Here is a 17,714-nt window from a genome sequence, read left to right on the forward strand (position 1 = left end):
AGAAAAATTGTCATAAACAGCTACATGAAGAGTAGTAAGGAAGTGGTTCTATAAGCTGTTAATGTAGTGTGAAATCTTGAAACAACCCATCTTGTTAAGATGAAAACATATTATTTATCATCATTCAGAAGCTTTGGGCAAAAATATGTTTAGTAACACACATTTGTTAACATGGAATAAAATTACACTGGAGTGTAGCATGGAGTGTATGTGGAGTGGGCATATATCCAGCTCATCTAAAATACAGTCATTTCATGGAAGTGTTAAGCTGTTAAAACATATTGCTATCAAGAAACAGTTGTTTATTATAATAAGCATTGTTTTTCTGCATGACAGAAGTAGGAAAATGTCATTATTAATGCTGTCCATGATTTGGACAAAGATAGCCTTTGTTTCCATCTACTGAACGAGGTATTTATATTCATTGTTTTGGAGAAACTAAAATTGGAAAACTGAAGGTAAATATTTCTCTCAATCCTTTAGCACATTTAAATCTGCAGGGTTCAGATTAAGCAGCGATGCTGGTATGCAGTTAGTCAGCATTATGTAAGGCACCAAACATTGTAAAACAGACTACCAAAAATATGGTGGTGTCACTTTGGCTGAAGAGCTGCACATTTTCCCAGGCCTTCCCTCTTGCCCTTTACTCCATATGCATATGCTGCAATTCATAGAATCATACATTAGTTTGGCTTGGAGAAGTCCTTTAAAGACAATCTAGAACAGCCCCCCTGAAATGAGCAGGGACACCTTCAACTAGATCAGTTTACTCTGAGCTCTATTCAACCTGACCTTCAATGTTTCCAGGGAACCTCTCTGGACAACCTGTTCCAGTATTTCACCTTTCTTACTGTAGAAAATTCCTTCTTTATATCTCATCTGAATCTGTCCTCTTTTGGTTTAAAACCATTGCCCTTTGTCCTATTGCAATGGTTCTTACTAAAACGTCACCATATTTCTTCTAAGCGCTCTCTAAGTACTAGAAGGCTGCCATAAGGTCTCCTCAGAGCCTTCTCTTCTCCAAGTTACATAGTCCCAACTCTCTCACCCTTTCTTCACAGGAACATATTTCATCGCCTAACCATTTTTTGTGTCCCTCTTCTGGACCCTCTCCACAGGTCCATTCCTCTTGTGTGCTGGGGCCCCACAGCTGGATGCAATACTTCAGGTGGAATGTCACCAGAATGGAGCAGAGCAGAGGGCCAGAGTCACTTCCCTCAACTTGCTGGCCATGCTTCCTGTTTATGCAGCTTGAGATACATTTGGGACCACTCAGCTCGATGCTGTCTGTAAACATGGTGAGGGAGCACTAGATCCCATTGTCTGTGGCATTGATGAAGATACTAAACACTACTCTTCTCAATAAAGACCTTTGAAGGACACCCCTCACTGCCAATTTCCATCCGGACATTGGACCTGATTATGAATTACCAGCTCCTGATTTCAGTAAGAGTTGTTTTGTTAGCTAAGAGTGCTCAAATCTCATTTCTAGGTACCCTACAGTTACTTCTGCCTTCCTGAAATTCCAGGTCAACTTGGAGTTTTTGTTGCGCTAATGCAGCTTGGCTCATGAAGTACATGAAGTACTCGTTTCCAACTCTGCAGCTACATGGTGCTCATGGAGCCTCAGCTGAATCAAGTGCCATCCTACTGCCGACCCACCTGAGCCACCAGCGTTGCTCCTCAGGTCATGACTCCTGCTACACCAGCAGTGAGGGCTGTTTCATGGCCCTCTTCAAGCCATCAACTCTGCACTTCTGGCTGTGTCCAGATCAGCAGCCACAGCTTTCATTCATAGCCATACCCCAGATTCTGGCATCTCCAAATTCTGTTCCCCTGTGTCCCAGTCCATTAACCCTGCTCTACTCTTCCTCATCAGTCCTGTCTCTACTTTATCCTTATTTACAAATCCCTCTGTATCTGCCTACTGCAACATCCCCTCTGTCTTCCAAGGCTCATAATGCTCTCTGAGGCAGGCTGAAAGTCTCAGCAGGTTTACCTCTTTGTCTTTAGCTGGCATATTTTCATTCTCTCTCAGGAAGGGAGAGGTGCCAGATCTCCCTGAGCAGCTCTGTTTTTTCCTCCCAAACTCATCCCATCCCAGACTTCTTACAGAAAAGCCACAGTAAACTGCTGAAAACTTAAAGGAAGGATGTCATCCTTACCAGAAGGAGCAAAAGAAGTGCATTATCATGAAATGTCTGCATCAAGCATAATATGTTCTGACAGAGAATTCTTTCAGATGATGACAGGACATAAAAATGTCTTAATTGGGACTAACACAATGCAATATACTAATTATTTGACAGTGCATAATATCTTTATTTAGAACAATAAAGCATATGTATATAATGTAAATTCCAAATCTGAACTGGTATAAAAAGGGATCTGGGAAAACATCTATCTTTAAGAGGACACATATGTACATACACATCACATTTTATAAACTTTGTTGATTACCTTCAGTCAGAATGTAACTATGCAAAACTGTGCTGACATTTACATTGAAATAAATGAATTTGCCCATAATGCAACCAGCAAACGTCTGTGTCTCTATCACTAAAGAGTCTGAAGTTTCCACGTTCTATTAATTTGATAAAAAAATAACAACATGCCACCATTACTGTAGATCTGCATTTAAGACAGCTGAATCAAATTTATGAATTGCAAAATGTTGGATAATTCTTAAACGTAAATCAAACTCAAAATATCAGTATTTTATGTGTACTGTTAAAATTTCAAATTAATAATTCTGTTTTGTGTACTGAACACTTTCAGCAAATTATGTAGAGCAACAGAGAAAACAGAGCTGCTGCAGATGAGAATCGAAAACATGTGCAGGTTGTACACATACTCCATAGTAAAGCACATTTTATATGCTTATAAAATGACCTCGTGATGAAATAAGTACCATTAATTCATTCAAGTAAATACACATCTAAAGTAGAACAGTTACTCAGTATAAGACTATCTGCTTTTTTATTCTCACAAGGCCACTAGTAATTGCATGCAAAGTTCAACTATTTCAAAGGAAACCTAAAAATGTTACATTTCTCACCAAACCACAGATATCCAAAAGCCAAATTTGGTTGACTTTTATAAGAAAAAAGAAAACACCCCTTTTCCCCCCAGTTTTATTCTAAGAGGGAGTGTGTTGATTTTCCAACTATGCTAATGTATGGGCTCTGTCTACCCAAAAAGAAGACTGAAAAACTGATCACTCTTTAGTAGTTAAATTTCTTTAGAAGTTGAGAAGCAATTAAAGGTCTATTTCTGCCACCCCATCTCCAACTGAAGAGTACATTACTCTACTTCCATTGATTTCAAAGACGTCTCACAAGTCAGTAGTCTTTCAGAACCTCACTATGTCCAAAGTAAAGATCTCCTCAGTGGACACAGAAAGTTTCCAGTAAATTCACGATGCCACTTAAAAGTGCCAAGCCACCTAGTGTGTCCATGAATGTCCAGAAGTCTCCCTCTGGGTTGCAAAAGGATTGAGAATACTCAATCAGATCTCTCTTGTGTTCAGATCTCTCAAAATGAGGGCAAAGAATGGGAAAACCATGTGGTCCAACAACAGTTCTGCTACTCCAGGTGTCACACGACTTTTGAACACATTCAAAGAACAGTGTTTGTGATGTGAAGGTCAAAAGTATACATGAGCTTTCTTTCTGTTCCCATATAATTCAAAATTTACCTTGCTCCATGGAAGAGATTAAAGTGTCTGACATTATTTGAAAGTGACTGGAAAGTTAACATTTTGCCATAGTCAATTTTTATTTCTGTTTCAATTCATAACTCATATTTTCAATAGTATTGAAGATTAAGAAGCCTAAAATTTGAATAGGCTGCTTTTGAATATCAAAGTATAATCTGGGGCACACCAATGTGACCCAAATTAAGTGTTATTGAATATTTGATTTTCTGGAAAGAATGCACTTAGAAAAATGAATATTTTTTATCAACAAAGAACATTAATAAATATAAGATTTTTGTTTTACTGAAGCTAAGGAAAAAACCCAAACCCTCAAATGCATGAGCTAGCCTCAAGAGCACATTTTATGAAGTATTTAAGGTTTTCATACAATGTGTAAGGATAATTGCTTCAATTTACTGCGGATACTTTTCCATTCAGTCAAAACCAATACACAGTTATTCTCTGCATTACCAATAAGGTGCAAATTTCCATCAGTTACATCATGCTGACATTTCTTTTAGAGTACCTCTTAAAAAAGTTTGAAACTCAAAGTCTGAGGGCCTTGTGAGTAAAGAACTACAGAGATTCAAAGAAGACTCAGCTTTATATTGGGAATTCCATTTTTTGAGGAATGCACTTGCGTTTTAGAAGTGATGAGCAACCCTGGTTATTAACTGGTGAGTGCTCCAGCATCTTCAGAATAAACGTGAAGGCCTAATTCTGACACTAAGCTTCTTTTGATCTAGTCTAAGAGAAGTTCCTCAGGTGATGCAAACTGCAAAGTTCTGTTAATAGAACTATGCTAATTTATACCAGCTGAGGAGGACTTGAAGACCTTTTTTTGACAAACAGATAGTGCAAAAAAGGCCTGAGTATAAATAAAAATCCCGCATGATCAAATCTTTCCATCAGTGAATTTGTGAGAAATTTCAACCTTATTACAATAGGGTCAAAATTCCATGCAGTGTAGCTACATGCTACATCATCAAGTATGGTAAGGTTCTGAGATTTTTTTTCTCTTTACAAGATTGAAAGACAGTTTTACCAATAATACACACAGACACACACACACACACACACACACACACATATATATTAGATGATTCTTTTTATGCATCGTTCTCAGAAAATTGAGCAGAAGATTAAAACTTCCACAAGGACTCTTAAAAAATTTAGTAACTATACATTTTAAGGAGAACTCCAAATTTATGCAAAACTTAAAAAGATTTGGTGGTGTTTTTTGGTTGGTTTGTTTGGTTTTTTTTAGGTTTTCAAGTTATTTAAACTAAAACTCTTGCTGAGCTGGTCAATATCATGTGGTCAATATCATGACAGATGACAGTTTGTCACCTCATGTGAGCCTTTACCTTTACCCTTCTGAATTTCAACCCCTAATACAGGTAAATAATTCATACTCATTATCTGGGAAGAGATAAGATGAAAAGATGCACAACTACACTTGTAACTTTTACCATGGTATTTTTAGGATTTACTTGAAAATGCACATCTGTACATCAGTCCTGTTCATATTCCATGGATACTGTAACAGTAATAGATGCAGAAGACAGGTGGGAAACAAAGCCTTTCTCTTTTGTTTCAAAAGAATTAACTTTCAAGAGTGGAGAACGCCAGGATATTAAAGCTTACTAATCACTTAAAACACAATGCAAACATTAATTACAGCTGATGTAAGTAAAAGCTAAATACACTCTCAGGATCTTTCAGATTTTCTATGCTATACATTTACAGATAAGGTATAAATGGCATGCATCTTCAGAATTTAAAATGCATTTCATGGGCTTGTCTTTATTGTGATGTTTGAACGCAATTCAGACTCTTTACTTTGCCTTAGCATGACTGGAAATTTCACCAGTGTTCACATACTCAGCAGTTACACTTAATTCTTCAAAGCTCCATGAGGTACATTCACCTCCTGTTTACTTTGTCTTCATCCAGTATTTGGTTCTCCTGAACAGAGACCACCAACGCTGATGAATTCTTGAGGCTTTCTGTGGTGGGCAACCAGCCACCTGGCACCCGATAGAGACCACGTGTTGCTGTACTCACTGCCTTTGACAGGCATAAACACAGCTCCTTATAAGTCTAAGTCTAGAGCACGAGCTCAGGGCATGACTTTGCTTTCAAGTTTTATATACAATATTGAAGAGTATGTTATCTGTATCCGTTTCTGCGTTTTCTGTCAGTTCAGAGACCTTCATCTGAAGACATCAAGGTAGAGGACACAGAATTTAAATTAAGGATGCAAAGGTATTTATGACTTGCAATGATTACACACTGTTGGAGGCATTTGAAAGATACTTTTTTTGTTCAGGTCATATTTTGTTTGCCAGAGTAAGCTGAAAGTATTAATGCAATTAAAAAACCTCAAATATCACACAAGGTAGATATTCACATAAGATACAGTCCTGCTAAGTGCACACTCTTCTTGTCATTGTTCAATTCAGTGTTGGTTTCACAGTAACAAACACAAATTGTCCTCATTTCTGTATCATGTCTATGGAGTCATGGGCAGCAACAACAGATGCAGACTCAGTCTGTCACTCCAGAAGGAATACGAATGTGCTTAAAGCTGCTTCATTTATGAAGCGAACATGGAACTGTTACTTGCCTGAAGAGAAAAACAGAAATTTTGATTTTGCTGATTAGTTTTCCTTTCTGTATTACTAAAAAATAGATCTTTTCTCAGACATACAACATAGACATTTTTTACTTATAATTTTGGAAATAAATTTAATGACACTTGCACAGGGATTTCTTTACTCAGAAGGAAAAATGTTCTAAGATGTACTTTCCTGATGCAAGAACACACTTGCCTGCAAAAGCTCATTGATGTCATCTAAGGTAAGGGAACCACTCTCATGTTTTACAGAACTGTTTGGGCATTTTGGTATTGGCAATCTCTGGCAGCAAACTTCCCTTTGAAGTCATCTGGACAAAGCGAACTGAGTTTACATCTTTGGAAAAATGGAACAACTTGTCCAATGCAGTGACAACTTTGCTTCTCAATGAGCATATGGTAGAACAAAGCAGTTAAGGATAATGAAAAATCTCTCAAGTTGTAGATAATTCAATCCTTTGAACACCTGAGAGTAACTGCTACAGGATGAACTGCAGACTGAGATTGTCTGTTATACTCTAACACTGCTCTTTCCACTCATGATAAAAAATAAACAGCCCAGTGCTGTCTGAATTTTCCAGACTCTTACATAGATGCCATGGGTTAAATACAGCACAGTTTCTGTGGTAAGCAGCTTCTTGCCAGAGAAGTGCTGCTCTGCAGAGGACAGCTGGGACTGAGAAACCTCACTCACCTTTGCTGCTCACTCTTACATACTAAAGCAAGACTGATGCATCTGATAAAGCTACAGAGACTACAGAAATGTGCTGACTAAGCTACCATTATATGAAAGCTCAACTCTACTTGGCCTGTTCTCCTACACTCACCTGCTAATTTACCAGATTGTGTTTTTTAGTTCACATTCCTTTGAAACAGCTGTAGTGTAACAGCTGAAGGCTTCTCTGTATCAGCTCTAACACCGAAAAGGAGAAGCAGTAGCTGTGCTTTATGCTGGAATTCTTGTAAATTTCATTTTGAAGCATTCAAGCTAAAAATCAAAGGTCTACATTAATGAAACAGGATTAATTAAATTAGCTGCTAAAGATCTTATACACTGCTAAATGCTACCTACTGATAGCAAGATTTCTTTTTTTTCCCTGAGAATGGACTCTGAATCACTTTATATTGCAGCAGCTGAAAGTAGTTCAGTCTGTGGTAAAACTCTCACCATAACCAACTTACCAGTACACGAAACAGTAACAGTGTTGAGGGAGAAAAAGCAACAGCTACACTTGTAGATGTTCCTTTTCTTTTTGCTGCAACATACTGGAAGAAAAAAAAGGTACTTTATTACTACAGTAATAGCCTTCCAAGGAAATAGAATAGAAGGGTTTATAAGTTAGTTAAAATTTAAAGAAGGAAACCCAAAGAATTATAATTTATGTTTGATATTACTTCTTCCTACTTATAGATGAGCATTCCTAATTTCTCATTAGGGAGGAGAAAATTGTAATAGTCATCTATGCCATGTATGCCAAAACACACGCCATATATTTACGAAGACATCTGATAGAGAACGCAATCTGTTTCAAGTTCCTGCAAAGGTCCTCTCCTGCATTTAACTCTGTCACCTTTTCTTCATATAAAATATGTTTTGTATTTTCTGTGAAATTAAAAGGAAGATGTATGTTCATTTCACAGGTTTTAACACCTATGAGGATGATGTGCAGAATGAGTTATTTGTAGGAACTAATATAATTGGTGAAATGAATACACAGCCTCCCATTCTATATACTCTATATGAAGAAAATTTGTTTTAAGAATATATTACTTTAGCAAGCTTAAACATGGGAAATTTCAGCTCCTGTGACCAAACTGCTAGATCAGAACCTTGCCTATTTGTCCCTTCACCAATGGGCAGCACCAGGCATTTCACACAGTGTGAGAACACTACAGGACATGTCCTTTTGCCACCTGCATCAGATCTTTCCCTAAATCATTCATAGTTAAAATCTGACCAAACATCATTAAATATGAAGCTAAACAATACTCTCAAAATGCTTTAGCATAGACTTATTCTTACTTAAAATGTCCCTAAATACTTTCCTGGATTTCACAGAATTCCTTGCCCCAAGTCATGTCCAAGGAACTTCAAAGACTTGAACTGTTATTTCTAAGATATTTTTGATTCTCTCAGAACTTTCTCTCTTTAAAAATCAGATAATTTAGTGTATAAGTAGGAAGAAAGCCATGAATCATTTCAGGATGACCTTAAGAAGTTATTAGCATTTGATTGAGTTCTCATTAACTTTCCACAAATATTAAAAAAAAAAAAAAACAACCAGAAAACATAGTATCCTGGGGAAATTGAAAAAGTGAAAGAACATAAAAAATGTTATTGTAAAAGGTATTTAAAAGGATTTAGGAGCACAACCAGAAAGACATTGCTTTCTATTTATTTATATAAGTTCAACCTAGCTTTACAACACACAGCAAATAACAACATTTACTTTATTTTGTTGGTTTTCCTATGGGTCTCAGCAATCCTTTCTCACAGTGGGAATAAAGACAGACAAAATAATATCCTCATAATAAAACACTGTATGCAGAACTATCCTCCATATCGACTTCTGTGCTGAAACCAGAAAGTCCTTTAAATGGCACACTATAAGCACATATTTTACCTCTGCAGCAAGACCTTGTGTTTGGGGTTTTTTTGTGTTTGTCACACAGCTAAACACAAAGTAGTTCTCAGAGATAAAATTACATCTGTAAGTAGAAATTTTAAGTGAAACAATATACCTTATTTCATTTTCCTCTTGATAGTCATGACACTGTGTAGTTTCATCACTTTCTGGTCTGGATTTGGGATGTATTTTCTAGGAAGAAAATGCACTAAATATAAATATTCTAAAGCTATAAATATTCTAAAGTTTTCTTTAGTAACTAAACAATTGTATGTTTCAATTTGCTTAATTTGCTTAATTTGCTTCAGATCAAAGTCAAAGTCATCTTGCAAAATGTAGGCCAAACCTTGTCCTCTGACATACATCTACTACTGATAAAAATTTTACTATTGAAGTTTTTGTATTTTAGGCAGGGGCATAAGGGCCAAAAGCAAAAAAAAAGAATCATTTCTCAATATACAATAGGAGAAATGGAAAATTGGGTGAATCACACAATTTTTGTTTCCAATTAGAGAGAGATCATGCTGATAAGACAGGATTTGCACTTTGATGGTAGAATTCAAGAATTTGACACACGGATTTACATCTGCAAGTCACAGTTAAGTGGAGATAAAAGAGGTATCACTTGCTTTCAAATACAGAATGGTTCTCTTATTCCCACCTCCCCACAGCTAAGAAATGTAACATCACTATGTAAACAATATGTAGTATCTCTTACCTTCCAGTATAGGGCTCCCAAAATAAAGCCAATAAGGAGAGACAGCAATGATGTCAGTGCTATGCTGATCCCTTGCAGGCTGGAGCTGCTAATGAAGCCAAGTGCTTCTTCTGTAATTAAAGATACTCTCATTAGTGAAGACAGATTTATAGCAGAAAACTGTCTTCAGGGCAACACTATTAGCAAGAGCACTTTCATGCACCACCTACAGAACAGCATGTTAAATAGCAGAACAGATACTTCAAAGTGCAATGTACATGAGATGCACTTCATAAAAATCTTACAGCAAATTTTTGACCACAAGGATGCTCTACCCACCTCTGAAACAACAATGTTGAAAAGTACCAACACAATTCTCTTTTTGCCATTTGTAGAGAATCATCTCTTTCCTACACTTCAAAGTTTTGGATTTCTTTATTTTTAAAGGTCTTACTTTGAAAGACAGAGCAATTATTTGAAAAAGAATATATATAAATTCATGCATTTGCATTAGTTCCATCAGACGGCTCCCACTGACTGCAGGCACTTTGCCTTGCCACTAACCAATGACCAACATGAGAGCTCTCAGGGTAAGTTAATTTAACAGAATAAACCCGATCACTTCTAAAGCTTCCTGGAAAGGTACTGCTGACTTCAGCAAGATCAAACCCTTGTACCTTGAGGTTTAACAGTGTGTTATTTGGTTATAACCATTTCTTGATAGCTTTTAACATTTTGTAGAGAAGAGCACCAATCCTATTCTTTTATGTACACAAACAATTCCATTCCCCTCACTGGGAGCTGTCTGCAAGCTGAGACTAAAATTCATCCTTTCAATCATTCAGTCAGTCCCTTCATTCCCTTCAAGGGCAGGATGTGGAAAGTCCAACAGAATCACCTGGGGACCCTCCTTCTGAAACGCAAAGTGAACCTCAGGAGACTGGTATTTTGTCCACCCAGCTTTGGTTCATTTCAAACTGAGTGTCTGCAGCTCGAATGGTGGGTGTATTGACAGATTACAGGAAAAGAACCAAACTGTAAGCACTGGAAAAGTGTAGGTGATTGGATACATAGAAATGAAAATGAACTGACAGCACTCAAAATTTGCGTGACTCATGCAAACAGCAAATGTCTAAGCACACACAGTATGATATTCTGGGTCAAACAACATGTGTTTAGTAAATTATTAAACAGCTTTCAAGAAAATACGTTAGTTTAGAAAGAAGTGTTCTTATAATTAACTAGCAATTCATTTTCAACTCTCAGATTTTCTTGTTGACATTTTTCAAGTTTTAGACAAATATTCTTTTTATCTCTGAAATTCAGCTGTGTTTTCTAGGCTCAACGTTGTTAGAAATAACAAGACAATATAAAATCTATACCTTATATATTCATTATACTACATATATCTCTGTGTCTCATACACTATTTACAAAGTCTAGGTTCTGACTGCAGGGGCTTGAGTTTCACCTATATCTGGTAGATTCGGCACACTAAAAGGGAACATCAGTCAAGCAGAACCGATGCCAGCTTACCGTGAAAGAAATCTGTCTACAGAAGGGAAAGAGAGCAGACAAAGTTCTACAGAGGTGAACAACAGCTGAAAAAGAGAGGCTATCGATTAGTCTGCCTCTCTCTTCTCAGACATTAAAGCCAAGAGCAGACATTAACTAGGGAACACATAACCTTTCTAACTTTCTGTCTCAGATTAGAGAAAGAGGATGTTTTCTTGCAGAACTGATCTGCAAGAAAACTGGGAAAATCAAGTGGGTGTAGCCAGCCTGAACAACCCTAGAAATGCTCTCCTGTTAGTCATTTATCTAAACTGTATTCTCAGAAGAAAATTCTGATATTGCTCTTGTGCTCTAAGCAAGTAAAAAGCAATCCTCATTTCCCTAACGCCATTCTTCTCAGTGAGAGACTGCTGAGTTTTACAGCTAAATTATGTAAATCATATGGGGATGGCTATGTTTTCTGGATTCCACCCCACAAACTTCAGAAAAAAATTAAAAAGTGAAATAAAATTTAAACGAAAGACTCTTCAGGTCATGTAGAGCATACTGTGTTTGATAACATGTTACGGTAGAGTGTATAACCTCAAAAACGCTCTGCTTACCTACAGTGCTGGGCAGCATGTCATAGCAAGCATGCTCTTTCTTACATGAACTTCTAGAGAAATGTTCTACATGCAGGATAATCAGTGATAATTTTTTACCTTTGTTTTTAACAGTATTTTTCAAAAATTTAATGCAATTTAAGACAACAGAAGAACCCCTTTACAATGCGATATCTAAAACTGGAAAAATCTGATTTCTGAAAAGTTATCTCCAAGGCAGGTGATTTCTTCATCATCTATGGCAAACTGAAAGGAATTTATAATTAGCTTTCCATGTGGGGACATGCAATCCAGGGATCGAGCCTAAATACAGTCGCATTATGACACTCTCCTTAGCCTACCTTTTAAAAATGACAACAGATTTTCTTTTCCACAACATGACAGTGTATGAATTAATTTGAAAGTTAAGTAATCCATAACTACCTTAAAAAGCAAGCAAAACCAGAATATTTAATTTCACTTTCAAGTCCAGAAAAAATTCTCTTGAACGAATCTGGGGAGAATGAAATGAGTCATGGCAGGTTTCTTCATGTGCCTTTTATTCATATTAAAATTTAAAACAGAACAGGCTGAAGAATTTCCAGTCTGGAGAACCTCTCAGGGACTTGGCTTAATGAAGAATATGGAGAGAAGGAAAGAAAGGTGGCTACCACAGGGACCTTTTCCTTTGTTAGAAACTTTGGAGCTCTACACAGAGAGATTCTGATTCCCATCAGTTGTAAAGGCAGAGCAGGAGAAGGAATAGCAAAAACCAGGTGTACCAATAACTTTATGAGCTCTTTGGGCAATGCCAGAGGAACTGCTCACTCTATCCAGCAGAGTGAAAAAAGGGAGTGGATGCAGGCCAGCATCTCTCAGAGCTCTCAGTCTGTATCTTGTGGAAGATGCCCTAAGGAAGTGATCTCATTTGATGCTGATTTATGTATAGTCTTCATGGACATTGAGATGTTAAGCTGTAAACAAAATATCTTTACATTAAAAGCCACTCAGTTACACAATGAAGTTATTGACCTGCTTCCTACCTTGAGCCATGTGTGATTATGATTGAAAGCACTGGCTTCTTTTTTTTTTTTTTGCCATATATGTCTCAAAGGAATTTCCAGTTTACCTCTGCTCAGTTCCAGCACAATTACCACAAGATCTTATCTGTAAAAATGCAGAGCAGCTCTCACCTGTTCATTAGGGTTTTCCATTAACTATTAAGTTGGAACAACGGAACAAAGGCACGGAAGGCAGGACCAATTGCATTAAGCCATGGGTGAACATTTTAAAATTGTTGTGCAATTACTGAATTAAACTATGGTATTTTTTGCTTAATTAAAAAAGGAGACCTTCTTCCTAAAAGCAGTTACACAGATCTCTGTGTTTACATGTTCTTTGAGGTACTCAGGACTAAATAATAGGGCTAAATTATTGTGAGGAAATTACTGAACTCTTCATGAAATTATAAAGAATGTTATGGCATTCAATTAAAGGAGAAGTTTTAGTCACAGCTGGTAAGTTCAAGCTTTGATCAGAGCAACATGAAATTCATCTGATGGCTTCAACCACTGAAAAGAAGAGATTAGGACTCAAGACTTCTTATCCTGAACCTTCTTCTTTACATAGGAACCATCTCATCTACATTCTCTAGGCAATGTGTGGTATAATCATGCAGAGAAATATGAGCAAGACTGGAACTTTAACAGCTAATTGGAACTTCAATGGATTACAGTCAGGTAACACAAAGAGGAAAGAACAAAGCAGCCTAAATGAATTTGGGATGGTGGTGCTAGTCTTTTGAGAATTTTATGAGAAATAAGAAAAGATCTTTCTGCTTCTGAGGGGGGGGAAAGATGAAGTGGAAACATGTTACAAGTCTACATTCAATATACAAGAATGAATAAACCACTATTACCATTCAAAAAACAATTAGAATAGCATAATTGTTCTATTTTTCATTTGGCTGGACTGAGACTTTTTGTGTATATTTAGTTGAGATTCTACTCTATTATTGTAGTTTAATTTTATTGTTGTATAAGAACAATGGAGTAATGAAATATGACTCAACAAAAATAGCAAAAATAAAAATCCATACCTTAGCTAATTTATATAGAATTTCTATGATATTTCACTAATTATTTTATTGGATGATGCACTTCAGGTTTGTTTAAGTTGAATTTACAGTTCAAAGTCATCTGACTACATAGACTGTTTTAATAGACTCAAAATATATTAATCTGGAGGGGTTCTTTTGCAAACACTGAACACTTCTAAATGCTCTAGAAACGATTAAACTGAAGAACAACTCAGCTTAAAACTGTTTAGAATTAAAGGGTTAATTTAAAAAAAATTACTTTAGCTTGTGTCTGAAGATGCTTTTTTTCAGGCTTCCCCTCTTCTCAATGTTTTCCTTTTTGAAATTTGAATTTAGTGGTGCTTTTCTGAGAACAATACAGAAGCCAGGGGACTGTTATGCTGGGGAAGCTTCACAGGGGAAGTATTAAGGTTTATTCACTGTTGTTCATTCCAAGAAGGTAAGGATTAACTAAAACCAAAATTTTCTCAGCAATAAAGTCAAGACCAAACTACGATTGGCACTAAAGGCCATTTCAGAAATAAACCAGTGATGTCAATAATGATTCCACAGCTCCCTCCCTGCAAAAAACCTCCAAATGAGTAACTACAGTGTAACCAGTCAACATCCAAATTAATATAATTTAATCTGATTATGAGTTCAAAATGTCCCCTGATCCAGCCAGACATGCAGTCCTCATGTCATTTCTACGTAAGGCTGTTAACTGATATCCAATTTTCTAATAAATTGCTTAAGAGAATGATAATCAGTTAAAACACACCTGTAGAGCATATGGCAGCCAAGCAATTAACTGCATTATTTTAATTAGGCTTTTTTCCTACTTGATTATCAGTTCCAATTATAAAACAAGATTAATAATCCTGCTTCTGCACTCTCCTCCACAGTACAAACACAGGTGCCACACTCCACTGCACTGCCTGTCATTCCTCCTCCTGTCACTGTACTGGGTCAAACTCCTTACATCTGAACTTCTCCGGTAATCTGTCTGTCTTTTGGCTTCTTGATCCATTCCCATTGCTTCAGGCTATGGCTGAATATCTTTCCTCTAGCAATGACAGCAAAAATCATCACACGTTCAGACCTGAGAGAGAGACAGGTATGAATACTTTTACCCCTTCCTAGTGCCTCAGAGTTGGCCCTGGGCTCATCAGGTTATTTGCAGACAGCTCTATGACCTCCTGGCAAGGAATCTACAGCAGTGAGTCTTCTCTTTTCCAAAGACTCAGGCTGGCAGCCAGGAGTGGAGGGGATTTTTTAATTCCTTCTACTCTGAGGGTTCTGGGCTGTGATGACTTAAGACCTACTCTTAATTAGAAAGCAATCAAGAAGGGCTTCAAATCTGATAGCAGCTGTGAGCCAACTACAAGGTAGCATGCATGGTGCTAAAAGCCCAGAGGGTAACTAGATTACACATTCCAAAGAAAAGGATCATGAGAAAAAACTCAGGCCTAGTATCGACTGTGTCACCAACAGAAGCTACCATTGTGCCCACTAGATTACATCAGGCTGCCCCTCTGCACATATTTCCTCAAGCACAGGGAGTACCAGTCACATACTTCATCATCACATCATCACACACTCAGATAAGATAGATCTTTGTGGAGTGAAAAGGGGAAATTGTAAAGAGAGCCAGATACACGTTGTCATCTTGACGTGTCTGGGAAACGAGAACAAGGAAACAACACGGTTAAACTTTGATCACCATTTCAGGAACCTCTAAGGAAAATCCCCTCTTGTTCACGTGGGAAGCTCCAGATAGTGTTCACCTTGTTGTACATGATGTCACTAAAAGCCCCTGAAACTTCACTGTTTCCTTTCACCTCAAATGCCTACACCCTTTCTGACCTCGTGATAGGTAATGTTGAGGCTCTTACAGCAACCATTCTGGACTCTTATCAGGGAGCTGTCATGCAATAAGTGACCAAGACAGATAAGAAAGGTGACATGAGTATGCCAGAGAGAAGATTGCAGCCTGCCAGAAAGGTAGTGACTTTGTCATTAACCCCAAGTGAAAGCATGCTGACTTGTGGAGGCTGCCCTACTGCAACTACACCAAACAAACATGGGGACTGGCCTCAGGGCTGGTGTAAAGCTTGGTTGGGATTGACAGTACTCTCAAAATGCAATGTACAGGTATCCTCTTTGTTCATGTGAGTACCCTCATCCGATTTAGGGTAGCTATTCTGTTCATTTGGAGCAACTTCCTTTTCTGAGAGTTAAAATGAAGTGTCTGGCCAAATTTTCTGAGGCCATATGACTAGTGAGACCTCATGACAGCCAAAACGAAGAGGCCTGCCCTCTCCAAGTTGTAGATTGCTGTCACATAATTGTAACTCGATAGCATCTCTACATTTTGATTAGATAAGTTCATTGCATTTCAGTATGACAGCTGAGAAACACATGGTACACCATCAGGAACATGTAACTTCCCATTAATTTGCACAATTAATGACATTTCCTCTAAGCTCTCACAACCAGCTACCAGAACAAGATGGAGACATATATTCAATCACTTGTACTTACTGTTACTGCTAGTGCTACTGCCAATGCTGTCATTCCTAAGAGAGCTGGCAGCAACAGGAGGAAACAAAAATGTTTTTGTGACAGCGACTCTGGAATCTAAATAGAAAATGAATGTGTCAGAATTATGAAACTTAAAATACAGTTCCCTCTATATAAGACTATGGGCTACAGGACTACTCTAATGGGGCTATAGGGCTGTTTTAAAAGCTGGCTGTAGGACTCTTCATAAAGTGGATTAAGCCAAAAAAGGTAGTTTTATTAAGATGCAGAAGTGTCTATATGCTGAGCTGCTGCTGAATAGCTAATCTGGAAAAGCAGTTACTGCTTGCAAGTTCTTAAGTTATGGCACTGATCTGCTTCTAGTTACTAGTGATGTAACTAACTGTACAACTGGACACACTGACCTAATTAAAAAGCTAGTATCTGGCACTGGAGAGAGTAAAAGAAAAGGTAATACAAACCCTCCATTTACTGGAAGGATAAGAAAGAGCTGCAGGAGCTTGACCTGAGCTTGTTAAAATGTTCAAATGAATAAACATTTCCCTGTTCAGGAAAAGTGGGATGAAATTGAAGATGACTTGAGGCTGCTGCAATTTACAGTTTGTCCTAACTTCCTCTCCTTTCAGTTGTGCAATCTTAGGCTCCTTTACTGCCTTATAAAACTAAATAGAGCATTAAGAGAAGATAAGAAGGACAATGCAAAAAAGACAATTCAGGATATATTTTGGAGGAATAGAAACAGAGCAGCATAATGCAAGGTTATTTTGATTATACTGAGAAATGATGTATCTAGGAGTGATGGCACTAGAACTCGACTTCGAACAGAAACACAACCTTCAGTGTTGGTACTTATTTTAACTTGCAGTAAAAAGGGGACATGGAGGCATGGTATCAGATCTTTAGCATCGCTGAAATCCAAGGAAAATCACACACTTTTATCTGCCAAGATTCTTCTCCCCAAAAGGAGACCCCTCTTACCATTCTCCGGTGTTCCTACTGTTGAAGGCAGAATGCAGTCATTCTTATCCAATCTGTCTGCAAACTCTTTGTAGACCTCAATGGTACTATTAAAGTGCCTAAAAAAATCCTCAGGAATGAAGTGACCTTCTTCATAAAGGTGACCATTTTCTTTTACAAAATCCTAGAGTAAAATATAGAATTCAGCTTGAAAGAAGGTCAAGGGAGATGCTCATTTCAACATCTCAACAAATGATAAAAATACCCAAAGATTATACAAAATCTTTTGTATTTTTAACCTGCAGACAACCAGATTAGCTGTATATAATCTTCATAAAACAGAGAAACCTTCTGATCTGAGGATTTCTAATTAGCTTTGCAA

The 17,714-nt window shown here is 37.3% G+C and overlaps 1 protein-coding gene across 1 annotated transcript in view; it reads right to left on the reverse strand.

The window, feature by feature from the left end:
* Window positions 1-2,298: 2,298 nt before the first annotated feature.
* The window catches only part of KITLG (KIT ligand), a 56,286-nt gene continuing 40,870 nt past the window's right edge, over window positions 2,299-17,714 (reverse strand). Inside the window, exons 5-10 of the mRNA XM_036401290.2 lie at window positions 17,354-17,516; window positions 16,376-16,471; window positions 9,681-9,790; window positions 9,078-9,154; window positions 7,518-7,601; window positions 2,299-6,326 (exon numbers count right to left, since the gene is read on the reverse strand). Of these exons, the coding sequence (XP_036257183.1) occupies window positions 7,562-7,601; window positions 9,078-9,154; window positions 9,681-9,790; window positions 16,376-16,471; window positions 17,354-17,516 (486 nt within the window). The 3' untranslated portion in view covers window positions 2,299-6,326; window positions 7,518-7,561. The remainder of the gene's footprint in view (window positions 6,327-7,517; window positions 7,602-9,077; window positions 9,155-9,680; window positions 9,791-16,375; window positions 16,472-17,353; window positions 17,517-17,714) is intronic.

This window comes from Molothrus ater, chromosome 5 (genome assembly GCF_012460135.2).
Source record: "Molothrus ater isolate BHLD 08-10-18 breed brown headed cowbird chromosome 5, BPBGC_Mater_1.1, whole genome shotgun sequence".
Lineage (NCBI taxonomy): Eukaryota > Metazoa > Chordata > Aves > Passeriformes > Icteridae > Molothrus > Molothrus ater.